General features: G+C 49.2%; 1 protein-coding gene across 3 annotated transcripts in view; it reads right to left on the bottom strand.

Annotated features, from left to right (window-relative positions):
• Positions 1 to 26,451, bottom strand: part of slc38a11 (solute carrier family 38 member 11) — a 239,926-nt gene that overhangs the window by 33,681 nt on the left and 179,794 nt on the right. For all 3 annotated transcript variants that reach the window (XM_072474017.1, XM_072474034.1, XM_072474024.1), the window contains one exon: positions 15,060 to 15,221. In XM_072474017.1, coding sequence (XP_072330118.1) covers positions 15,060 to 15,221 — 162 coding nt within the window. The remainder of the gene's footprint in view (positions 1 to 15,059; positions 15,222 to 26,451) is intronic.

Raw genomic sequence — 26,451 nt, 5'->3', positions numbered from 1 at the left:
TTGAATTATATTTCTTAAATCTTAAATCTCACTTAAATAACTATTTTGGGTTGATTTAAATTACTATTTTTAAGTTGATTTAAATAACTTTTTAAATTTCAATTAAATAACTATTTAATTTGTTCTAAAATCAAGCAAGATAAATACTCAGGGATAAAGCTAATTAAATAGTACACGGGGATTGGATTTAATCTGACACAAAAACATCTTAAATTTAATTTTAAAGGTTTAATTTAAAGGAAGAATTCATGGCAGGACAGCTCCAAGACATGGTCTGTTCCTCTTGCTCCATGTGGCAGGCTGGGGTCAGTTCCAGTTCCCAGGGTCAGCATGTGTGCAGGAAGTGTCTCCAGTTACAACTCCTGGAAACTCGAGTTGCAAAGCTGGAACGGCGGCTGGAGACACTGTAGAGCATCCGCGAGTCGGAGAGCATCGTGGATAGTACGTATAGAGAGGTGGTCACACCGCAGGCTCAGGCTCCGCAGGCAGAAAGGGAACCAGACAGAGCAAGAGAGCGAGGCAGGTAGTGCAGGAATCACCTGTGGTCATTCCCCTGCAGAACAGATGTACCGCTTTGGATACTGTTGAGGGGAATGGCCTCTCAGGGGGAAACAGCAACAGCCAAACTCGTGGCACCACGGTTGGTTCTGCTGCAGAGGGGAGGGGAGATAAGTGTGACAGTGCAATAGTTATCGGGGATTCAATTGTCAGGGGAATAGACAGGAGTTTCTGTGGCAGCAAACGAGACTCCAGGGTGGTATGTTGCCTCCCTGGTGCTAGGGTCAAGGATGCCTCGGAGCGGGTACAGGACATTCTGGAGGGGGAGGGTGAACAGCCAGTGGTCGTGGTACATATCGGTACAAACGACATAGGTAAAAGGGATGAGGTCCTAAAAGCAGAATACAGGGAGCTAGGAAGGAAGTTAAGAAATCGGAATTCGAAGGTAGTGATCTCAGGATTACTCCCGGTGCCACGTGCTAGTCAGAGTAGAAATGACAGGGTATAGGATGAATACATGGCTGAAGGGATGGTGTCAGGGGGAGAGTTTCAGATTCCTGGGGCATTGGGACCGGTTCTCGGGGAGGTGGGACCTGTACAAACTAGACAGGTTACACCTGGGCAGGACTGGAACTGATGTCCTAGGGGGGCTATTTGCTAGAGCGGTTGGGGAGTGTTTAAACTAATATGGCAGGGGGATGGGAAACGATGCAGGAAGTCGGAAGGTAGTAAAACAAGGGCAGAAACAAAAGGCAGTAAGGGGGAAAGTGAAAGGCAGATAAGCCATAGTCAAAAATCAAAAAGGGCAACAGTACAAGGTACAGTGACTGAGGGGAGCTCAGTGAATAGGACCAGGAATACTAAAAGGAATAAAATGGGAAGTAAAAACATAAATGGAAAGCGACGCGGCAGGTTGTTACATGAAGATATGGGTTCAAAGACAAGGAAAATTAGGAGAAACGTTAAGAGGAAAAATATTTTAGGAGAGGTGACTGATCAAGATGTTAAGATTCAAAACAGAGGTATAAAAGCCAACATAAGTGTACTTTACCTGAATGCTCGTAGTATTCGGAATAAGGTAAATGTGTTGATGGTGCAAATTATCGTGAATGACTATGATTTAGTGGCCATTACTGAAACATGGTTAAAGGGTGGTCACGACTGGGAGTTAAATATCCAAGGGTATCAAACTATTCGGAAGGACAGAGTGGTTGGGAAAGGAGGTGGTGTAGCTCTGTTATTTAAGGATGACATCCGGGCAATAGTAAGGGATGACATCGGTGCAATGGAGGATAAGGTTGAATCCATTTGGGTGGAAATCAGGAATAGTAAGGCGAAAAAGTCTATGGGCCACCAAATAGTAACATTATGGTGGGCAGGCAATAAACAATAAACAAAGAAATAACTGACGCATGTAGAAATGGTACAGCAGTTACCATGGGGGATTTTAATCTACATGTCGATTGGTTTAACCAGGTCGGTCAAGGCAACCTTGAGGAGGAGTTTATAGAATGTATCCGCGATAGTTTCCTAGAACAGTATGTAATGGAACCTACGAGGGAACAAGCGGTCCTAGATCTGGTCCTGTGTAATGAGACAGGATTGATTAATGATCTCATAGTTAGGGATCCTCTCTGAAGGAGCGATCATAATATGGTGGAATTTAAAATACAGATGGAGCGTGAGAAGGTAAAATCAAACACTAGTATTTTGTGCTCAAACAAAGGAGATTACAATGGGATGAGAGAAGAGCTAGCTAAGGTAGACTGGGAGCAAAGACTTTATGGTGAAACAGTTGAGGAACAGTGGAGAACCTTCCAAGCGATTTTTCACAGTGCTCAGCAAAGGTTTATACCAACAAAAAGGAAGGACGGTAGAAAGAGGGAAAATCGACCGTGGATATCTAAGGTAATAAGGGAGAGTATCAAATTGAAGGAAAAAGCATACAAAGTGGCAAAGATTAGTGGGAGACTGGAGGACTGGGAATTCTTTAGGGGGCAACAGAAAGCTACTAAAAAAGCTATAAAGAAGAGTAAGATGGATTATGAGAGTAAACCTACTCAGAATATAAAAACAGACAGTAAAGGTTTCTACAAATATATAAAACCAAAAAGAGTGGCTAAGGTAAATATTGGTCCTTTAGAGGATGAGAAGGGAGATTTAATAATGGGAGATGAGGAAATGGCTGAGGAACTGAGTGGAAGACACAAATAACATGCCAGTGACTGATGGAAATGAGGCTATGACAGCTGAGAACCTTGAGATGATTGTTATCACTAAGGAAGTAGTGATGGGCAAGCTAATGGGGCTAAAGGTAGACAAGTCTCCTGGCCCTGATGGAATGCATCCCAGAGTGCTAAAAAAGATGGCTAGGGAAATTGCAAATGCACTAGTGATAATTTACCAAAATTCACTAGACTCTGGGGTGGTCCCGACGGATTGGAAATTAGCAAACGTGACACCACTGTTTAAAAAAGGAGGTAGGCAGAAAGCGGGTAATTATAGGCCAGTTAGCTTAACTTCGGTAGTAGGGAAGATGCTGGAATCTATCAAGGAAGAAATAGCGAGGCATCTGGATGGAAACTGTCCCATTGGGCAGACGCAGCATGGGTTCATAAAGGGCAGGTCGTGCCTAACTAATTTAGTGGAATTTTTTGAGGGCATTGGTATATCTGGATTTCCAGAAAGCCTTTGACAAGGTGCCACACAAAAGATTGCTGCATAAGATAAAGACGCATGGCATTAAGGGTAAAGTCGTAGCATGGATAGAGGATTGGTTACTTAATAGAAAGCAAAGAGTGGGGATTAATGGGTGTTTCTCTGGTTGGCAATCAGTAGCTAGTGGTGTCCCTCAGGGTTCAGTGTTGGGCCCACAATTGTTCACAATTTACATAGATGATTTGGAATTGGGGACCAAGGGCAATGTGTCCAAGTTTGCAGATGACACTCAGATGAGTGGTAAAGCAAAAAGTGCAGAGGATACCAGAAGTCTGCAGAGGGATTTGGATAGGTTAAGTGAATGGACTAGGGTCTGGCAGATGGAATACAATGTTGATAAATGTAGGTTATCCATTTTGGTAGGAATAATAGCAAAAGGGATTATTATTTAAATGATAAAATATTAAAACATGCCGCTGTGCTGAGAGACCTGGGTGTGCGAGTGCAGGTGATGAAGAAGGCAAATGGAATTTTGTCCTTCATTGCTAGCGGGATGGAGTTTAAGATTAGGGAGGTTATGCTGCAATTGTATAAGATGTTAGTGAGGCCACACCTGGAGTATTGTGTTCAGTTTTGGTCTCCTTACCTGAGAAAGGACGTACTGGCGCTGGAGGGTGTGCAGAGGAGATTCGCTAGGTTAATCCCAGAGCTGAAGGGATTGGATTACGAGGAGAGGTTGAGTAGACTGGGATTGTACTCGTTGGAATTTAGAAGGATACGGGGGGATCTTATAGAAACGTATAAAATTATGAAGGGAATAGATAGGATAGATGTGGGCAGGTTGTTTCCACTGGCAGGTGAAAGCAGAACTAGGGGGCAGAGCCTCAAAATAAGGGGAAGTAGATTTAGGACTGAGCTTAGGAGGAACTTCTTCACCCAAAGGGTTGTGAATCTACAGAATTCCTTGCCCAGTGAAGCAGTTGAGGCTCCTTCATTAAATGTTTTTAAGATAAAGATAGATAGTTTTTTGAAGAATAAAGGGATTGAGGGTTATGGTGTTCGGGCCGGAAAGTGGCGCTGAGTCCACAAAAGATCAGCCATGATCTCATTGAATGGCGGAGCAGGCTCGAGGGGCCAGATGGCCTACTCCTGCTCCTAGTTCTTATGTTCTTATGAGTGAGCTGTGGGTCTACCAGAACCTGGTGGCCGAGCTAGAAAAGTGGAGGGCCAGGCTCCATCGGATTCAGACCGCCCTCTTTGAAAAGGGGGTGAAACTTTGAGTGCTGTACCCGGCCCGCCTGTGGGTGACATTCCTAAAACGGGAGCTTTATTTTGACACGTCAGAGGAGATGACAGAATTCATGAGGAGAATGGACTGGGAGGATAGTGAGGACATTGAACTTTTGAGGAGTTTGTTTGCTGTTTAAAGTGTTTGGGGTGGGTATTCCGGGGCACGTCTTGGCGGGGGAGCAGTGATGGTGAGTGTGTCTTTTGTCACTCTTCAGGGGACGACTGTCAGGATGGTCGGGGGAGGGGAACTGGATGGAGGAGGGGTGATTTGAGGCCTTGGGTGGGGTCCGCCATGCTATTTGGGCGGGCTAGCTAACAGGAGGGAAGTAAAGGGCTGCCAGGAGGAAGGCGTGGGTGGGGGGGGATAGGTTTGTTTTTTTATTTGAGGGCAGAGGGGACAGGACGGGAAGAGTTGCTGACATGAGTATAGTTGGTGTGGTGCAGTTGGGAAGGGATTGATGGCAGTGGACATCCGGGGGCAAGCCTGGAGGGTAGCGTGACGTGGACTGGGGGTTGTCTCAAAAAGGGATATGGCTGATTGGCAGAGGAAGGGGGTGGGGAGCCCCTTGACCAGGCTGGTCATGTGAAACATGAGGGGGTTGAAGGGGCAGTTAAACGGTCGCGTGTGTTCACGCACCTGAAGAGTTTGAAGGAGAGCACATTGGGACCAGCTGAGGCTGAGGAAGGGATGAGTGGGGCAGATATTCCATTCGGGCTGGATATGAAGATGAGGGGCTTGGTCAATGAGCGGGTTGAGTTCGAGGTAGGGAGCATTGTAACCAATCTGGGGGCTGAGGGAGACATGTGGTGGTTAGTGGGAAGTTGCAGGGGATGCTAGTGGTTCTGCTAAATGTTTATACCCCGAGTAGGACGAAATGGATTTTATGAGGTGGGTGTTGGGGAAGACTTGGACTCGCATTGGTTGATTATGGGGGGTGTTTTTAATACAGTCATAGATCCGAGCTTGGACAGGTCGAGTCCCAAGTCATCGAGGCTGTTGACAGTGGCAAGGGAGCTGAGGAGGTTTATGGAGCACATTGAAGGGATGGACCCATGGAGGTTTGGGAGGCCGAGGGTGAAGGAGTTTTCATACTTCTCCCATGTGCACTGGATGTACTCCCGGATTGACTTTAAAAAAAATAAATTTAAAGTACCCAATTAATTTTTTCCAATTAAGGGGCAATTTAGCGTGGCCAATCCACCTCGATTGCACATTTTTGGGTTGTGGGGGCGAAACCCACGCAAACACGGGGGGAGAATGTGCAATCTCCACACGGACAGTGACCCAGAGCCGGGATCGAACCTGGGACCTCAGCGCCGTGAGGCTGCAGTGCTAACCACTGTGCCACCGTGCTGCCCCGGATAGGATGGATAGGGTTCTGCTTGCGAGGGTGGCCGACTCAGAGTATTCGATGATTGTGGTTTCTGACCATTGAGTTGATTTGCGGGTGGCTTGGGGGAGGTCAACGGCCGCAGCGGAGGCTGGGCGTGGGGTTGCTGGTGGATGAGGAGGTGTGAGAGCGGGTGAGGCTGCCATTCGGGGCTATGTGGGGCTGAATGACATGGAGAAGGTCACAGCCGCCACGCTGTAGGAGGAACTCAGGGCTGTAGTCGAAGTGGAATTTTTATCAATTCGAGCGCACAAGGAGAAGGCGGAGCGGGAGGAGAAGGGAAGGCTGGCGGATGAGATTTTGAGGGTGGACAGGAGATACTTGGAGGTGCTTGAGGCAGGGTTGTTGAAGGAGAGGTGGAGGATCCAGATGGAGTTTGCACTAGTTTCTATGGGGAAGGCGGTGGGGCAGCTGCGTAGAGCCAGAGGGACAGTGTATGAGTGTTGGTAAAAGGTGAGTAGGATGTTGGCCCATCAGCTGAGAAAGCAGGAGGTGGCGAGGGAGATTGGTAGAATTAGGGATGATAAGCGTAAGATGGTGATGAACCCGGAGGGGGTAAATGGGATGTTCGAAGCCTTTTATCGGAAGCTCTACAAGTCGGAGCCCCTGTAGCAGTTGCTGGATGGGTTGGAGTTTCCCAAAGTGGAAGAGGGACCAATTCAGGGGCTGGGGGCCCCAATTGGGCTGAGGGAGGTGATGGAAGGTATGGGTGCGATGCAAGAGGCGAAGGTCCTGGGGGTGGTCGTGTTCCCAGTAGTGTTTTATGACAAGTTTAGGGCAGAGCTGGGCAACTACTGGTGAGGGTATACAATGAAACGAGGGAGAGGGGGAACTCCCCTCCACATTGTCGCAGGCTTCCATCTCCCTGATTTTGAAGAAGGATAAGGACCTGGAACAGTGTGGGTCGTACCGCCGGATATCATTATTGAATGTGGTTGGCAAGTTATTGGCGAAGGTGTTGGCATTGCGAATTGAGGACTGTGTGCTGGCAGTGATAAGTGAGGATCAGACAAAATTTTGTGAAGGGAAGGCAGTTGTCGGTGAATGTGCTGAAGCTACTCAAAGTAATCATGATGCCTTCGGAGGAGTAGGAGGTGGAGGTGGTGGTGGTGATGGACGTGGAGACGGCTTTTTGAAAATCTTTTTATTGGCGCGGAGAAGACTTTTGATCGGGTGGAGTTAGCATATTTGTTGGAGGTGTTGGGACGGCTCCAGTTCAGACAGGGGTTTGTGGATTGGGTGTGGTTGTTGTATAGGGCTCCAGTTGCGGGTGTGCGGACAAACCAAGTGAGTTTGTGGTACTTTGGGCTACATCATGGGACGAGGCAGAGTTGCCCACTCTCCCCATTGCTTTTCACCTTGGCAATAGAGCCGCTGACAATAGTGCTTAGGGTGTTGAGGGACTGGAGAGGGATTGAGTAAGGCGGGAGGGGTGGCGGCAAACATAGGGTCTAATTATATGTGGACGACCTGTTTTATATATTTAGGACCTGGTGGGCAGCATTGGGGGCATTACGGAGATCCTGGGAAATGTGGCCGTTTTTTGGGATACAAATAGAATATTGGGAAGAACGAGGCCCGATTGAGGCCATATGGCAGGAAAGGAGACTAGAGGAGTTGCTGTTTAAGGTGGTGGGGCGGGTTTCAGGTACTTGGGTATCCAGGTGGCGTGGAACTGGGCACTGTTGCATAAACTGAACTTGGCTCAGCTGGTGGAGCAGATGTAGGCGGATTTTAAGAAGTGGGATGTGCTGCCGCTGACATTGGTTGGGCGGATGCAGACAGTGAAAATGACGGCGCTGCTGAGGTTTTTGTTTGTATTTCAGAACCTCACGATCTTTGTTCCCAAGGAAAGTCAATGGGCTGATCTCCGGGTTTGTGTGGGCGTGGAAGACCCTGCAGGTGTGGCGCGCTCTCTTGGACTGATGTTGCCGGACATGATGAACTATTATTGGGCAGCGAACATTGCTATAATAAGGAAATGGGCTGTGGGGGAGGAGTCGGTGTAGGGGCGGCTGGAAGCGGCATCGTGTAGGGGGTATGTGTTTGAGGGCTTTGTTGTTGGCGCCTTTACCGTTCTCGCCAGCCAGGTACGCTGCAAGCCCATTGATGGTGTCGACCTAAGGGTGTTGGGCAGTGGAGGCAGCATTTGGGTTGGAGGGTGCCTATGTGTGTGCGCCAACCTGTAATAACCATAGGTTTGTGCCGGCGGAGCTGTTGCGGGGCTCAGGGGGTGGTGGTAGGCAAGGATTGAGTGCTTCGGAGACTTATTTATAGGGGGAAAATTTGCAGGCTGGAGGACCTGCAGGAAGTGTATGAGTTGCCGAATGGGAATGGCTCGAGGTACCTGTAGGTTCGGGACTTTGTAAGGAGAGAGGTGGTGTCCTTTCCTGGGCCGCCACCCCTGGAGTTGCAGGACAAGGTACTGTCGAGGGACAAAATAGGGGAGGGGGAGGTGTCAGATGTTTATAAGGAGTTGATGGAATGGGAGGGATCCCTGGTGGGGGACATTAAGTGTAAATGTGAGGAAGAGGTCGGGGCCGACACATGGGCAGAGGCCTTGCGGAGTGTGAACACGACCTTGTCATTTGCAAAGTTAAGTCTCATCTAGTTTAAAGTGATGCATAGGGCTCATAAAACGGTGGCGAGGATGAGTAGGTTCTTTGCGGGGGTAGAGGATAAGTGTGGGCTCTATGTGGGGGGGGGCCGATGAATCACGTCCACATACTCTGGGCGTGTCCAAGACTGAGGGTGTTTTGGCAGACGTGATGTCCGAGGTGCTGGGTATGGAGGTGGTGCCAAGTCCAGAGGTGGCGATATTTGGAATGTTGGAAGACCCGGCAGTCTGGGGGTGAGAGAGACATATGTATTGGCCTTTGCCTCCCTGATAGCCCGGAGACAGATTTTGCTCGGGTGGCGAGACTCGGAGCAGCCAAAAGTGGGAGTGTGGGGTGAGCAACCTGACAAAGTTCCTGAGGCTGGAGAAGGTCAAGTTCACTCTGAGGGGGTCGGCAGAGGGATTCAGCCGGAGATGAAAGCCGTTTATCGATTTCTTGAAGGAGGATTGAGGGGTCAGCAAGGGGGGAGAGGGTTGGGGGATTTGGGGGGTTTAAAATGGGGAAGGCGAGATGTGGTGGGATGTGGTTGTTCATGTAATGATATGTATAATCTAAGGAGAGTTAAGGGTTAGCAAGATGATGTTCATGTATGTCAACGCTAGATGGCATCACTGAGTAGTCTTATAAAAGGCTGTGTCTCTAAGCATTCTGGGAGAAGCTGATGGTGAAGGATAGTGCGAGGTTGAGTTAGAGTGTTGGTTGTACTAGAGAGATAATAAATTACAGTAACATAGATTCAATACTATTAATTTGTTAGCCGTTACTCAGTAGAGTGTGCGAACCATTTAAAGTAGTGTAAAATAAACTAGCTTTGTTTTAAATACATAGTTTAATGTTCTTTGTAAACACTATGACGTTTGGCTATCTTGGAGAACAATACAAGGAACATTACAGTTCATTGAGTTGTTCTGATCTTATGATTTTTTGAGAGTATCAGTGAAAATGCCTTGAATGAAATATTTTCTAAAAAAAGGGTTGGCGTTGTTTGCTTCGAACAGCAAAGAATACAGGCAACCAAGGACAAAAGGAAAAGTGAAAGACCAGCGGTCCCAACAAAATCATACATTCGCCCTGGCCCACATTGTGGAAAGCCATGCAGGTGTGCAATTAGCCTCCACAACCATATTAGAACGCACAACAGATGCTTTCCTGGTCTTGCTCTGCGGGGCTGGAAATTCCCATTGGAGGGCAATGAACCTTGGGCTGGTCTGTGATATTTTCCATCCGGCCCATGATGATTCCTGCCACAGGTGGGACTGTAAAAATCCCAGCCAAGGAAGAAGGGTGAAGACAATTCATCTGAATATTTTCACTGTGGCTCAATAAGATTTGTTTCAGAATCACAGTGTATGATGTGAAGACTTACAAAATTGTTTGGCTCAGAATAGAAGTGATTTCTCTGTATGCACTGGCATTCTAGGGGTTAACTAGTTCCGATTGCACAAACCTCTACAATATGAACAAATAAATAATGCAGCACCAACAATGGTTGTCAAAGATTTTTTGATCTCCCTCTTCCTTCCCAATCCCGTCTTCCAATTATCCTTCCTTCTGTAAATCATTTTTGGAAAAATTATCTCTGAATAGTATCCCCCTCCCTCTCCTTCTCATCCATTAATTTTATTTGGGATGTCATGTCTGTAGCGCACAAAGACTCCATGAGACGAATAGAGTGAAGTCGATGAGGCTTTATTAAGCGTGTCTGTTCCCCAGCAGCTCAACAGTAAACTGGCCTGCGGGGGAAGACACCGGCTTCTTATACTTCGCCTTCAGGGCGGAGCTTGAGGTCAACGGCCAACCAGGACCCGGGATCTGTCAGCCAATGACATTAGGGCTTCCAGTCCCACATGACCCCCAATACATACTACCACATTCACCCCTTGTCAAAAATGAACCCGGCGGGGTGATGCTTCGTATGGTGGTAAGGGTTTACAGGGCTGGTCCTGGGAGGATAGAACATTCACATGGTAGTACAGTATTGGACAGTTTCGTCCTGTTGCAACTATTTACAGAGGGTATAGGAAAAAAACAAAATGTTCTTTGAACAGTCCATCTTTGTTTTACATCGACGCCACGAGTCGGTCGGGCGGTCTGGTCGTCCGTGTCGATCGCCTCGGCCCCGGCGGTGGTGGTGGTGCTTGTACCAGTGTTGTCGCCTCCAGGAGCCGTACGGTTTCAGCTGTCGGTGCAAAGGGGAGGGGGACTGATCCTCCTGGGAAGGGGGCGGTCGTGGGGTGCGGCGGTGGCAGGAAGGGGGGCGGTTGGGTTGATGGTGTCGGGGGGGTGTGCGTGGTGCCGGCGGGCACCAGATCCCGCAGGGAGACCATGTCCTGTCGGCCGTCGGGGTACTCCACGTAGGCGTACTGGGGGTTTGCGTGGAGGAGGTGAACCCTTTCGACCAACGGGTCCGCCTTATGTGCCCGCACATGCTTTCGGAGCAGGATGGGTCCTGGGGCCGCAAGCCAGGTCGGCAGCGACGTTCCAGAGGAGGACCTCCTAGGGAAGACATGGAGACGCTCGTGGGGCGTTTGATTAGTGCTTGTACATAATAACGACCGGATGGAATGGAGAGCGTCCGGGAGGACCTCCTGCCACCGTGAAACTGGGAGATCCCTGGACCGTAGGGCCAGTAGGACGGCCTTCCAGACCGTGCCGTTTTCCCTTTCTACTTGCCCGTTTCCCCGGGGGTTGTAGCTGTTCGTCCTGCTTGAGGCTATGCCCTTGCTGAGCAGGAACTGGCGCAGCTCATCACTCATGAAAGAGGACCCCCTGTCGCTGTGGACGTATGCGGGGTAACCGAACAGTGTGAAGATGCTGTTCAGGGCTTTAATGACTGTGGCCGCGGTCATGTCGGAGCAGGGAATGGCAAAAGGGAAGCGGGAGTATTCGTCCACTACATTAAGAAAATATGCGTTGCGGTCGGTGGAGGGGAGGGGCCCTTTGAAATCGAGACTGAGGCGTTCAAAGGGGCGGGAAGCCTTAATCAGGTGCGCTCCATCTGGCCTGAAAAAATGCGGCTTGCATTCCGCGCAGATGTGGCAGTCCCTTGTGACTGTACGGACCCCTTCTAAAGAGTATGGGAGATTGCGGGACTTGATGAAGTGGTAAAACCGAGTGACCCCCGGGTGGCAGAGGTCCTCGTGGAGGGTTATGCGTTGGCACATGTGCCGCGGGATAGGGCATCGGACGGCTCATTCAGCTTTCCGGGCCGGTACAAGATCTCATAGTTGAAGGTGGAGAGCTCGATCCTCCACCTTAAGATCTTGTCATTTTTAATTTTGCCCCGCTGTGCATTATCGAATATGAAAGCTACCGACCGTTGGTCAGTGAGGAGAGTGAATCTCCTGCCGGCCAGGTAATGCCTCCAATGTCGCACAGCTTCCACTATGGCTTGGGCTTCCTTTTCCACTAAGGAGTGGCGGATTTCTGAGGCGTGGAGGGTTCGGGAGAAAAAGGCCACGGGTCTGCCCGCTTGGTTAAGGGTGGCCGCTAGAGCTACGTCGGAGGCGTCGCTCTCGACCTGGAAGGGGAGGGACTCGTCGATGGCGCGCATCGTGGCCTTTGCGATGTCCGCTTTGATGCGGCTGAAGGCCTGGCAAGCCTCTGTCGACAGAGGGAAGGTCGTGGTCTGTATTAGGGGGCGGGCCTTGTCTGCGTACTGGGGGACCCACTGGGCGTAGTACGAAAAGAACCCCAGGCAGCGTTTCAGGGCTTTTGGGCAGTGCGGGAGGGGAAATTCCATGAGTGCGCGCATACGTTCGGGGTCGGGGCCTATTATCCCATTGCGTACTATGTAGCCCAGAATGGCTAGCCGGTCGGTGCTAAAAACGCACTTGTCCTCGTTGTACGTGAGGTTCAAGGCTTTGGCGGTCTGGAGGAATTTTTGGAGGTTGGCGTCGTGGTCCTGCTGATCGTGGCCGCAGATGGTTACATTGTCAAGATATGGGAACATGGCCCGTAACCCATGTTGATCAACCATCCGGTCCATCTCCCGTTGGAAGACCGAGACCCCGTTTGTGACGCCAAAAGGGTCCCGTAGGAAATGGTATAATCGCCCGTCTGCCTCGAAGGCTGTGTACTTGCGGTCACTTGGGCAGATGGGGAGCTGATGGTAGGCGGACTTGAGGTCCACGGTGGAGAAGACTTTATACTGGGCAATCCGATTGACCATGTCGGATATGCGGGGGAGAGGGTACGCGTCTAGTTGTGTGTACCTGTTGATGGTCTGGCTATAGTCAATGACCATCCTTTGTTTCTCCCCTGTCTTCACTACTACCACCTGCGCTCTCCAGGGACTATTGCTGGCCTGGATTATGCCCTCCTTTAGTAGCCGCTGGACTTCGGACCGAATGAAGGTCCGGTCCTGGGCGCTGTACCGTCTGCTCCTAGTGGCGACGGGTTTGCAATCCGGGGTGAGGTTCGCAAACAAGGACGGGGGTTGCACCTTGAGGGTAGCGAGGCCGCAGATAGTGAGTGGGGGTATGGGGCCGCCGAATTTAAACGTAAGGCTCTGTAGATTACATTGGAAATCTAATCCCAGCAAGGTGGGGGCACAGAGTTGGGGAAGGACGTTAAGTTTGTTGCCATCCAAGATGGTGTCGGGGATGGACAAAATGGCCGCCCCCATACATCGCACGTGGCTGGGGGGTCACAAGATGGCGGCGGGGGTGGACAAAATGGCCACCCCCATGCGTCGTACAGGTCGGGGGCGGTCCAAGATGGCGGCGCCCCTCCTCCCCTCGTGGTGGTCGGGACCCAAAATGGCGGCGTCTGCGTGTCGCACAACGGCGCCCCCTCCCCTCGTGGTGGCCGGGACCCAAAATGGTGGCGTCTGCGGGTCGCACATGGTGTGCTGGGGGGTCTGGGGAGCGCTAGGACCGCGCGGAGCTCCCTCACTGCGAGCGCTAGGACCGCGAGCGCTAGGTCGGGAACCAGAGCGGCTGCGCCTGCGGGTCGCACATGGCGTGCTGGGGGGTTGGGGTGCAAAGATTGCTTGTAGGGCTCCCTGTGGCCCCGGGACGGCGGCGACCTCGCGGGATCGGCACACCACCGCATAATGGCCCTTTTTCCCGCAGCTTTTGCAGATGACTGCACGGGCCGGACAGCGCTGTCGGGGGTGTTTCGCCTGGCCGCAGAAATAACAGCGGGCGCCCCTGGTGCGACTCGGCGTTTGGACTGCGCAAGCCTGTGGGGTGTCAGGGGGGGGGGGGGTAGGGGGTTTGCTGCGACGGGTACGTACGGGGCCCAATGGCCTGCCGCGCGGTCGGGGCCGTAGGCGCTGGTATTACGCGCGGCCACGTCTAGGGAGGCTGCTAGGGCCCGTGCCTCTGAGAGTCCTAGCGACTCTTTTTCTAGAAGTCTTTGGCGGATTTGGGAGGATTGCATACCTGCCACAAAAGCGTCGCGCATTAACATGTCCGTGTGTTCGTTTGCATTCACCGACGGGCAGCTGCAGGCTCGTCCCAAAATCGGCAGCGCGGCGTAGAACTCGTCCATCGATTCTCCGGGAGCTTGCCGCCTTGTCGCGAGCTGGTAGCGAGCGTAGATTTGGTTAACTGGGCGAACATAGAGACTTCTCAGTGCTGTGAACGCCGTCTGGAAATCGTCGGTGTCTTCAATGAGGGTGAAAATCTCCGTGCTCACCCTCGAGTGCAGGACCTGCAGTTTTTGTTCGTCTGAGACTCGGCCGGTGGTCGTCCTGATGTAGGCTTCGAAGCAAGTCTGCCAGTGTTTGAAGGCTGCTGCCGCATTCACTGCGTGGGGGCTGATCCTCAGGCATTCTGGAATGATCCTGAGCTCCATAGTCCTTTTTAGGCACGCTTAATAAATTGTAGCGCACAAAGACTCCATGAGACGAATAGAGTGAAGTCGATGAGGCTTTATTAAGCGTGTCTGTTCCCCAGCAGCTCAACAGTAAACTGGCCTGCGGGGGAAGACACCGGCTTCTTATACTTCGCCTTCAGGGCGGAGCTTGAGGTCAACGGCCAACCAGGACCCGGGATCTGTCAGCCAATGACATTAGGGCTTCCAGTCCCACTTGACCCCCAATACATACTACCACAATGTCCTTACCACTATTTCAGATTTTTAAAAAGTCTATCAACATTGTACAGCATTTTCAGCAGCTTGAGTGGGTTTTGAGGCACTGACTAATTCATTGGCTTCATCTATTTTCCAACCCCCTTAGGTCAGCCATTTGACTCACTTCTTTCATTTCCTCTATTTTTTTAAAAATTGCCAATCGGACAGTTTTGTTTTCCATTACAAGTGTGTGCAGACAAAGGAAATAAATATTAATTTACTACTGGACCGTTGGGCCATTATCAATATTGGATCATTAACCCAAAATCATAAATGCAAAAATAAATCATGATCATTTTCAACTTTTTGCACAAGTAATTTCTGCAGGGGTTCCCTCAATCTCCTCTGGCACCTCGCTAGAAAATTGGTGGAAACCCAATAGGAATGGCATAAATGGCCATTTATGCTCTTTGTTCTGTGTTTATTTTTAACCAGTGCATATTGAAATTTATGGCAACAGAGTGGGAAATTCCTGCAGAAGTTCTACCCTTGCACTTTTAATTAAGTCAAACTGTGACCTTACCTTGTGTATAGCCTGTGAACGTTATGTATCCACTTGCAGCAAAGGCCACATTGAGAAACAGGCCAAAAAACACTGATATATGAGTCACACGAGTCCAGTTTTTTATTGTGGGCTGTTCCAGCGATCCATAAATTAAAAAACTGTTGTGATGACAAATAAAAGCTGCAAGAACAGAATAAGGTGTGAATAAATATAATGCTGTTTCTTACAAATAAATGTGTATTTTAGGCGCGTGTAAGACATTTAACTTTGATTTTTCCGAAGTTGTTAGAAGAATGTTACTTTGCAGAGGTAATGCAATAAGAAAGATCTGTATTGCTTTGGGCTCGATTTTTTTTTTTGTCAATTGGCTATAAAAGGGTTGAAAACCTACTGCACTCAGAAATCTACTACATGAGGGGAGATGGTGGCACAGTGGTAACATCACTGGACTAGGAATGCAGAAACCCAAGCTGACGTTCTGGGGACAAGGGTTCAAATCACACCATGGTGGTATTTAAATTCAATTCATAATTCTGGAATTGGAAACAAGAAGCTCGTCTTGAAACTATCATCAATTGTTATTTAAAAACCCATCTGGTTCACTAATGACCTTTAGAAATCTGCCATCCTTCCCTGGTCTGACTCCAGACCAATAGTAACATGTTTACTTGTAACTTCTCTCTGAAATGGTGTTGCAAGCCACTCCATTCAAGGGCAATTAGGGATGGGCATCGTGCCAGCCATGCCCACATCCCATGAAAGAATATTGAAAAATGTTTAAGTTTTGAATTTCAACTAATTATTTATTTCTCATGTCCATTAATGATGAACACAATTTACTATCTTGCTGAAATGTTAGAATATGTTATTTAAAAGTCAGCTGTATGATAGAGGCAACCCCAGCTATATATATTAACATCTGATACATTTTGGAAATCTATTTATATAAATCAAAGGCAACTGAATAGTTTGGTGGAAGAAAGCTACAAATCCACTTGGTGTGAAGGAATTAAATGCAGCACGCAAACAAGACAAGATACGTTTTTCTCAGAACACATTGAACTTCCTCAGCATACAGAAATCGGGAAAATTAAAAATGTTGAAATCACAGAAAATTTCCAGTCGAAAATGTTCTGTTCAATGCTAATTATTTTCAAGAATATAATGAAATGTAGAAAAAGGTCTGCTTGGCTTATCAAGGCTGCTCTTTCCAAAAAAATCAAACACACTCTGCACTGATATGGAAACTGCTATTGTTAATTGATGTCCCAAGGGATACTAACAATAATCAACTTTGTCAAATATAACTTTCTCCCTGACCTCTCAACCAAAGATACTCGAGATATGCTGACCCAAGTGGCTATGGCAACCTAAAGGTTATTGGCAAAATGTTCCTGTCCTGCCAGCGGTGAGTTTTGTGGGGGCGAGAGTGAAAATTTGGAGGGAAGCCAAAATTCAGATTCCCATCTGTGGAAAAAGAAGTTATCCTGGAGGTTACCAATGATTGGAAATTGAACTGGACGAGCCATATAAATGCAGTGGCTATAAGAGAAGGTCAGAGGCGAGGAGTCCTGAAGTAAGCAACTCACCTCCTAACTCTCCAAAGCTTGTCTACCATCGACAAGGTCCAAGTGATGGAACACTCCCCACTTGCCTACAACTCCAATAATACTCAAGATGCTCGACTCCATCCAGGCAAAGCAGTCTGCTTGATTGGCCTGCCAACCACAAACATTCGCCCCCTCCACAACTAACACACAGTCACAGCAGTATGTACCGTCCAGATGGAGGCATGTACACTCGGGGCATTCAAGAGGGCATTAGATGTGTAAGGTTACAGGAAAAAGGCAGGAGAATGGCACATAGCCATAATGCTTATTTCGATAGCCGGTGCAAACATGATGGCCGAAAGAATCATAGAATTTACAGTGCAGAAGGAGGCCATTCGGTTAATCGAGTCTGCACTGGCCCTTACAAAGAGCACCCTACTCAAGCCCATGTCTCTACCCTATTCCCGTAACCCAGTAACCCCCACGTAACCTTTTTGAACACTAAGGGCAATTTATCATGGCCAATCTACCTAACCTGCACATCTTTGGGCTGGGGGAGGAAACCGGAGCACCCGGAGGAAACTCACGCACTCACGGGGAGAACATGCAGACTCCGCACAGACAGTGACCCAAGCCGGGAATTGAACCTGGGACCCTGGAGCTGTGAAACAACTGTGCTAACCACTATGCTACCTTGCTGCCCCTTTTCCTGCACCGTATCAATTCTGTGACCTACGAGATGCACTGCCGGAACTCACCAATGCTCCTGAACCAGCGCCTTCCAAATCCACAGCCACCACCATCTAGAAGAACAGGGGCAGTGGATGAATGGGAAAGCCACAACCTGGAGGTTCCCCTCCAAGCCACTCACCATCCTGACTTGGCAATATATTGCCATTCCTTCATTGTCGCTAGGTCAGTCCCTGGCACTCACTCCCTAACTTCATTGTGGGTGTACCTGCAACACACGGACTGCAGTGGCTCAAGAAGGCAGCTCGCCACCATCTTCTCAAAGGTATTTAGGAATTAAAAATAATAGCCAGCAACCCTCACATCCCTGAATGAATTTTTAAAAAAATGCATGATGCATTCAACCATTGCCATGAATAGCAAATGTATTTCCAAAGGTGCATGATACACTCAGTGAGTGAACCCCCGTGACTTAAAAGTGGATGCATCTCTGGCATCCACAGCAGAAGTGGAGGCAGCCTGCTGACTGCTGCACCCTGTTGCATTTGATGACTTTGGGGAGGTGTTCTCTGGAGCCTCGAGCCTGGCCCGCTCAGGGTCTCCTGTTGTGAAGCAGGTGCACCCTTCTCTATTTGTGCAGCTGGTGGTGATAAGGTCACAGGCAGAGGGGAGTGGGATCTGCCAAACACACGCACCGTCACCTGAATGAGTGGGCCCAGGGTCTCCAGCTTCTTCTCCTCATCCCTACTGGTGCCCAAAGTCCCCTGTCTGACTCCTTGAGGAGAAGGGGCCCCTGGAGGGAGGTTGAGGTGCCCAGACCCCCTCTCACCTAGCCACTGATGGGTCCCACCAATATCTCTGGTGGTGGAGTGACGGTCCGAGCGCAATCCCAGCAAAACCTTCTGGACCAAGGTCTCCACGGCGACTGCCACCCTTCTCATGGAGACCTCAAGGTGCTCAAATTTCAGAGCCATGACATCAGTCAGAACGTGCACAGACTTCTCCATCCTTCGATCTACTCTGTTGACTACCTCTTGCAACTCTGCCTGATGTACCGCCGCCGCCACCTGTTTTTGCACCTCTAGCATGTTAAAGTCAGCCACTTCCAGAAGCTCATCATCTGACTTGGACTCTGTAGTAGGCTGTTCTCCAAGTCCTCCAAGTGTCAGAGACCTGGGCTGACACTGCCCCTGCCTGCTGGGGAGACGCGCCAGTGAGGCGCTACCCAGGATGTGGCCTCGAGCCTAATCCAGAACAATGACCCTCCAGGATGTGTGTCTCTGTGTTGGTGGAGGGTGCAGGTGAATGCTGTGATGGGTCTTCTTCAAATAGCTTCATAGCATCCTCCTCCGAGGTGGGCCGGGGGTTGGGGTTTATGTTACCTGCGCTGGTCTGTCTGGACCGGCTTTTTCAGCCTGTATCAGAGAGAAGATTGACTTACTTCATGAGCACACTGAACACAATATTTCATGTCACTCACTGTGAATGTTAGAATGTGATCAACTCATGAAAGCTTCATCCACACTAGCTTGCTGGGAGAGGTCACAATCGCATTCCACACAGAAGCAAATCTGTCCTCACCCACCAACTCGGTGGCATCCTCCGCAAACCTGGACAGATCCTTGATGTCTGCAATCCCTCCTCCAGTCTTGGATTTCTCCCTCTTGCTGTGAGCAAGCTTTGCCTGCATGAAGACAAAGGGATAGAATGTGCAGAGTAGGAATATAGGAGAGGTTGGGAAGTATAGATGCCTGTTGTGTGTGCTAAGCCCTCCCCAGTGAGGGCTGATGATGGTCTTTGTGCAAGGTGATAGATGAGATACTGGTGAATAGGCTTCCAATGCTGGTATCTCTCCTACTGTGAGATCCCTGAACTGAGCGATGCTCTTGAGTGCAGAATGCCGTTATGAGAGCATACATTGGAGTGAGCTGAACAAAGACTTATCCTGGCAGTGTGGATGAGATTATTCATTCTCTTCCTGTAATGGAAGGTGTGCCCGTGGAGTTGACCTCTCTCATTACCCCCTCTCAGGCGAGCGAGGCAAGGTTGGTGGACCTCCTGGAACCAATACTTTAGTGCAAGACTTCCTCATGCTGGTGCTTACCACAAATAAGAGCCTGAAGGGATGCATCGCTGTACCTTGGCGCTCGGTTCTTTTAGCTTGGAGCCATCTCAGCCTTGGTCATTCACACAGCTGGGCTGCAGACAGTAATGCGTGTGTTCTGCTGGCGTTCATCATTGACACCAGAACCATTTACCCTACCAGATTATGGTGGGACGGAGCAATCATTGGCAATTCTGCATATTATTCGAAGAGATACTCACCAATGCATAATTAATTCGCTTTGAAGCGTAAGATTGGACATATTTTCCTGACCCATCAATTCGCAGGAAACTCTGAGCAAGATAAGTTTTGAAAACTGAATCTAATAAATCTGTGTATTGGTGGGCTATAACAAAGAAAATGACAATGAAAGCTTCTGGATTGTCAAAACGGTTCAGCCAGTTCATCAATCTCATTTAGAAAATGGAGCCTGCAACCTTTATCAAGTCATGCCTACATTTGATACCAAACTAAAATCCATGCTGTCCTTGATGAGTGTACCAAACCAACGAGTTGCAGAGCTTCCTCCTGTGCTTTCTTACAAATCCAGTGAATTCTTTCCTCCAATTATATAAACAGGTGACAATTAATTTCAGAATTTATTTTCATCTGCTGACGTTACAATCTTGTGGTGACCTACCAGGGCCTTGCTTTTAGGCCCGATTAAAATTGGCCATTTTAAATTAAATGGGGGAAAGGCAAATTATGATAACATTAGACAGGAATTGGAGAATTTGGATTGGGTGTGGCTGTTGGATAGAAAATCAACATTGGACATGTGGGAGTCTTTCAAGCGACAATTGATTAAGATTCAGGAAAGTCACGTTGCTGAGAGAACGAAGGATAAGTATGGAAAGTTTAGGGAGCCTGGGATAACGAGGGATATTGTGAGCTTCGTCAAAACAAATAAGGAGACTTTTGCACGGCATAGAAGGGTGGGGACAATCGAGACCCTTGAAGAGTATTAAAAAAGTAGGAAGGTACTGAAGCCGGAAATTAGGAGGGCTAGGGGGGGTCAAATAAAATCCTTGGCAAGTAGGATTAAGGTGAATCCCAAAGCTTTTTATTCATATGTAAAAAGCAAGAGGGTGGCCAGGGAAAGGATTGGACCACTTAAGGACAATGGGGGGAATCTATGTGTTGAACTAGAGGAAATGGGCAAGGTATTAAATGAGTACTTTGCATCAGTGTTCACCAAAGAAAGGGACCTTGTGAAAGATGATTCTTGGGTAGGGTGTGTGAACAGTCTGGATAATGTTAACATCGAAAAGGAGGAGGTAGTGGGTCTTTTAAAAGATATTAAGGTAGATAAGTCTCCTGGGCCAGATGGGATTTACCCCAGAATACTGAGGGAGGCAAGAGAGGAAATTGCTGGGACCTTGACTGACATCTTTGTATACTCATTGGCTACAGGTGAGATCCCAGAGGACTGGAGAATAGCTAATGTGGTACCGCTGTTTAAGAAAGGCAGCAGGGCTAATCCTGGAAACTACAGGCCGGTGAACCTCACGTCAGTTGAAGGTGGCAATACAAGTGGACAAGGTGGTCAAGAAAGCATACAAAATGCTTGCCTTCATTGGACGGGGCAACGAGTATAAAAACTGGCAAGTCATGCTACAGTTGTATAGAACCTTGGTAAGGCCGCACTTGGACTATTGCGCACAATTCTGGTCGCCACACTCCCAGAAAGATGTGGAGCCTTTGGCGAGGGCAGAGGAGGTTTACCAGGATGTTGCCGGTCTGGAAGGTGTTAGCTATGTGGAGAGGCTGAATAGGCTTGGTCTGTTTTCATTAGAAAGACGGAGGTTAAGGGGCGACCTGATAGAGGTCTACAAGATTATGAGGGGCATGGATAGAGTGGATGGGCAGGTACTCTTTCCCAAGGTGGAGGGGTCAGTCACCAGGAGGCATAGGTTTTAAGGTCCGTGGGGCAAAGTTTAGAGAAGATGTGCGAGGCAGGTTTTTTTACGCAGAGGGTGGTGAGTGCCTGGAACGCGTTGCCAGGGGAGGTTGTGGAAGCAGATACATTAACGGTGTTCAAAAGGCATCTTATTGAGGTATTTGTGATTTTGTAACAATAACAGAAGAAACAGTGTACATACAAATATAAACATAGTGCAAAGGCCGTCTTCCTCCCTCACAGGTCCCACCTTTCTTACACACTAATCTAAACTAAACTAACCACCCCCCCCCTCCCCACTCTGCTAACAGTTAATTTTCCCTAAAGAAGTCGACGAACGGCTGCCACCTCCGGACGAACCCTGACATTGACCCTCTCAGGGCGAACTTGAGTTTCTCCAGTCAGAGAAAGCTTACCATGTCAGTGAGCCAGGTCTCCGACTTCGGGGTCTTTGACTCCCTCCAAGTTAATAATATCCGTCTCCGGGCTACCAGGGAGGCAAAGGCCAGAATGTCTGCCTCTTTCTCCTCCTGGATTCCCGGATCTTCCGACACTCCGAAAACTGCCACCTCTGGACTCGGTGCCACCCTTTTTTTTAAACACCTTGGACATGACATCCGCAAACCCCTGCCAGAATCCCATAAGCTTCAGGCATGCCCAGAACATATGAACATGGTTCGCTGGTCCTCCTGCACACCTTGCGCACCGGTCTTCTATCCCAAAGAACCTGCTCATCCGGGTCACTGTCATGTGTGCCCAGTGAACGACCTTAAACTGTATGAGGCTGAGCCTGGCACATGATGTGGACACGATGGCCCAGAGACCATCCTCTATCTCTTCTCTTAACTCCTCTTCCCATTTGTGTTTCAGCTCCTCGGTCCGTGTTTCTTCTGACCCCGTGAGTTCTTTATAAATGTCTGAAACCCTCCCTTCTCCCACCCAGACTCTGGAAACTACCCTGTTCTGTATCCCCCTTGGTGGTAGGAGCGGGAAGGTTGAGACCTGCCTGCATAGGAAGTCCCGCACCTGCGGGTACCTAAATTAATTCCCTCGCATCAATTCAAATTTCTCCTCCAGTTCCCTCAGGCTGGGAAAGCTCCCCTCTATAAACAGATCTCCCATCCTCTCGATCCCTGCTCTTTGCCATCTCCGAAACCCTCCATCCAACCTCCCCGGGGCAAGCCGATGATTATTACAGATTGGAGACCAGACTGATGCTCCCTCTGCCCCCGCATGTTTCCTCCATTGCCCCCAGACTCTCAGGGCCGCCACCACCACGGGGCTGGGGGAGTACTGTGCCGGCGGGAATGGCAGAGCCGCAGTAACAATGCCCCCAAACTCGTGCCCTTGCAAGATGCCGCCTCTACCCGCTCCCACATCGACGCCCCCCCCCCCCACCACCATCCACTTCCTAATCATGGCTATATTTGCCACCCAATAGTAATTGCTAAAGTTTGGCAGTGCCAGCCTACCCTCCCCCCGGCTACGCACCATCATCCCCTTTTTTACTCGCGGGGTCTTACCTGCAAATACAAAGCCACAGATCACATTGTTTACCTGTTTAAAAAAGGCCTATGGGATAAAGATGGGGAGTCACTGAAAAACAAACAGGAATCTCGGGAGGACCATCATTTTTGCTGTCTGTACCCTCCCAGCCAGTGATAGCGGGAGCATGTCCCACCTTCAGAAGTCTTCCTTCATTTTGTCTACCAGTCAGGTCAAATTTAACTAATGTAGCCATTCTCATTCCCTTGCCACCTGGATGCCTAGATACCGAAAGCTTCCCCCTACCACTCTAAACGACAACTCCCCCAGCCGCCTCTTCCGCCCCCTTGCCTTGATCGCGAACATCTCACTTTTCCCCATGTTCAGTTTATAACCCGAAAACCGGCCAACTTCCCCCAGAATCCTCATAATTTCTCCCATCCCTTCTAGTGGGTCAGAAACATATAGGAGCAGGTCATCCGCATGTCGCGAGACTCTGTGTTCCACCCCTACCCGAAACTGTTAAGTAATGGGTTAAGAGACATTCCAATTAGTTGTCTCATTTATGTTAAGTATCCAATAATTGACACTGATAGGTAAAGAGGCTTCAGGTGGCCTTTGTGTCAGGTGATGTGATGTTAGAGTTTTGTGCAGAGTCTGTTGAAGTAAATTAAAGGTGTTTGTGGAAAAGTAGCAGAACCTTTAACTCTTTATACAACAGCAGCTAAACGAGCCCCTTCCAGCCCCTTGGATTGGATTGGATTGGATTTGTTTATTGTCACGTGTACCAAGGTACAGGGAAAAGTATTTTTCTGCGAGCAGCTCAACAGATCATTAAGTACATGATAAGAAAAGGGAATAAAAGAAAATACATAATAGGGCAACACAACATATACAATGTAACTACATAAGCACGGGCATCGGATGAAGCATACAGGGTGTTGTGTTAATGAGGTCAGTCCATTAGAGGGTCATTTAGGAGTCTGGTGACAGTGGGGAAGAAGCTGTTTTTGAGTCTGTTCGTGCGTGTTCTCAGACTTCTGTATCTCCTGCCCGATGGAAGAAGTTGGAAGAGTGAGTAAGCCGGATGGGAGGGATCTTTGATTATGCTGCCCGCTTTCCCCAGGCAGCGGGAGGTGTAGATGGAGTCAATGGATGGGAGGCGGTTCGTATGATGGGCAGTGTTCACGACTCTCTGAAGTTTCTTGCGGTCCTGGGCCGAGCAGTTGCCATACCAGGCTGTGATGCAGCCCGATAGGATGCTTTCTATGGTGCATCTGTAAAAGTTGGTAAGGGTTAATGTGGACATGCCGAATATCCTTAGTTTCCTGAGGAAGTATAGGCGCTGTTGTGCTTTCTTGGTGGTAGCGTCGACGTGGGTGGACCAGGACAGATTTTTGGAGATGTGCACCCCTAGGAATTTGAAACTGCTAACCATCTCCACCTCGGCCCAGTTGATGCTGACAGGAGTGTGTACAATACTTTGCTTCCTGAAGTCAATTCCCAGCTCTTTAGTTTTGCCTTGAGGCTCTCAGCGCAATTGCCAGCGGTTCTATGGCCAGCGCAAACAGCAGTGGGGAGAGGGGGCATCCCTGCCTCGTTCCCCAGTGCAGCCTAAAATAGCCTGATGTCAACCTGTTCGTCCGTACACTCGCCACAGGTGCCTGCAATAGCAGCCTAATTCAGTCAATAAAGGCCCGTCCAAACCAAAACCGTCCCAGCACCTCCCACAGATAGGTCCATTCAACCCGGTCAAATGCCTTCTCTGCATCCATTACGACCACTACCTCTATGTCCCTACCCTCTGGGGGCATCATGATCACATTCAACAATCTTCTAACATTGGCCACCAGCTGCCTGCCCTTAACAAATCCCATCTGGTCCTCCCCAATCACATCCGGAACGTAGTCTTCGATCCTAGAGGACAAGATTTTGGCCAAACGTTTGGTGTCCACATTTAATAAGGAGATTGGTCTGCAGGACCCACAGAGCTCCGGGTCCTTATCCCGCTTCAGGATCAATAAGATAGTGGCCTGTGACATCGTCGTGGGAGGCACCCCTCTCTCCCTTGCCTCATTAAATGTCCTCATCAGCAGTGATCCCAGCATCCCAGAGAACTTTTTATAAAACTCCACTGGGTACATTCCGGCCCCGGGGCTTTACCCGACTGCATGGCCTTCAGCCCCTCTGCTATTTCCTCCAACCCGATCGGGGTCCCCAGTCCTTCTACCAACCCCTCGTCCACCTTCGGGAACCTCAGCCCCCCTAAGAATTGCCTCATCACCTCCGGCCCATCTGGGGGTTCTGACATACAGCCTGCTATAAAACTCCTTGAACGTCCTATTAACCCCTGCAAAAGGCATCTTGACAAACACATGGATAGGATGGGTGTAGAGCGATATGGCACAAGGAACTCCTGAGCGTTTTGGCCAAGGTTGGTTTCATGACCGGTTAAGGCTTGGAGGGCTGAAGGGCCTGTTCCTGTGCTGCATTGTTCATTGTTCTAAATAACTGAGCACTTTAAAACAAGCCACAGTCACTCTAGCACAGCCTCATGGGAATTCAAACTGGCCAAGTTCGAATACACTAAAGATCAGACAGGCTGCCAAGACATGTCCAGACCTGCCCTGTCAATCGGCCATCAAGAGATAATCGATACGATCGGTATGCACCGATCTATTGTTGCAAACCCAGGCTGGGCCAAACTCTCAGCTGCCTGGAGTTCCCACCGTCACCTTATTTGCTTAAGGTGTACATGCGAATAACGCCACTGGAGATGGACACGTGGGGTGGGACCAGGCAATCGGACATCAATTGGACCATTGGACATATTTGCGCATTCTCCCCGTGTCATAGAATCATAGAATTTACAGTGCAGAAGGAGGCCATTCGGCCCATCGGTGAGCCCTTGGAAAGAGCACCCAACCTAGGTCCACCCTATACCTGTAACCCCACCTAACCTTTTTGGACACTAAGGGCAATTTAGCATGGCCAATCCACCTAACTTGCACACCTTTGGACTGTGGGAGGAAACCGGAGCACCCAGAGGAAACCCACGCAGACACAGGGAGAACGTGCTGACTCTGCACAGACAGTGACCCAAGCCAGGAATTGAACCTGGGACCCTTTAGCTGTGAGGCAACTGTGCTAATCACTGTGCTACTGTGCCTCCAGAACCCAAAGATGTGCAGGGTAGGTGAATTGGCCACGCTGAATTGTCCCTAAATTGGAAAAAAATAGTTGGGTACTATGAATTTTTTTTTTTAAAAAGTGAGTGAAGGACTAATACAGATTTTGACCAGTAAAATTGGGCCATAAACTAGGGGCGGGATTCTCCATTGGCTGACGCTGAAATCGCGAAACATGATTGGGTGGAGAATTTGACGCCAAATCACAATTCTCCGTCACCTCGACAGCGGCTTTAAGTGGGGTCTGGAACGCACATACAGTAAACACCATTTGCATATCATTAGCGGGTCTGACCTGGTATTATCCAGGACCTCGGCGATGCTCCGCCTCCAATGGGCCGAGTTCCCGATGGCACCATTCACTAGTGCTTTTAAAAATCATGAAACCGGCGTCGTGACTGCTGAGAGAGAAAGGGGGTACGGAAAGTGTCCAACATCACCATAGTTTGTTGACGGTTGTGCCGCTGGCCAGGGGGCTTTTGCTGGGCCGGGG

The sequence above is a fragment of the Scyliorhinus torazame genome, chromosome 2, assembly GCF_047496885.1.
Source record: "Scyliorhinus torazame isolate Kashiwa2021f chromosome 2, sScyTor2.1, whole genome shotgun sequence".
Taxonomy (NCBI): Eukaryota; Metazoa; Chordata; class Chondrichthyes; order Carcharhiniformes; family Scyliorhinidae; genus Scyliorhinus; species Scyliorhinus torazame.
Note: the sequence above shows the minus strand (reverse complement) of the source record. Positions and strands in the feature narration are given on the sequence as shown.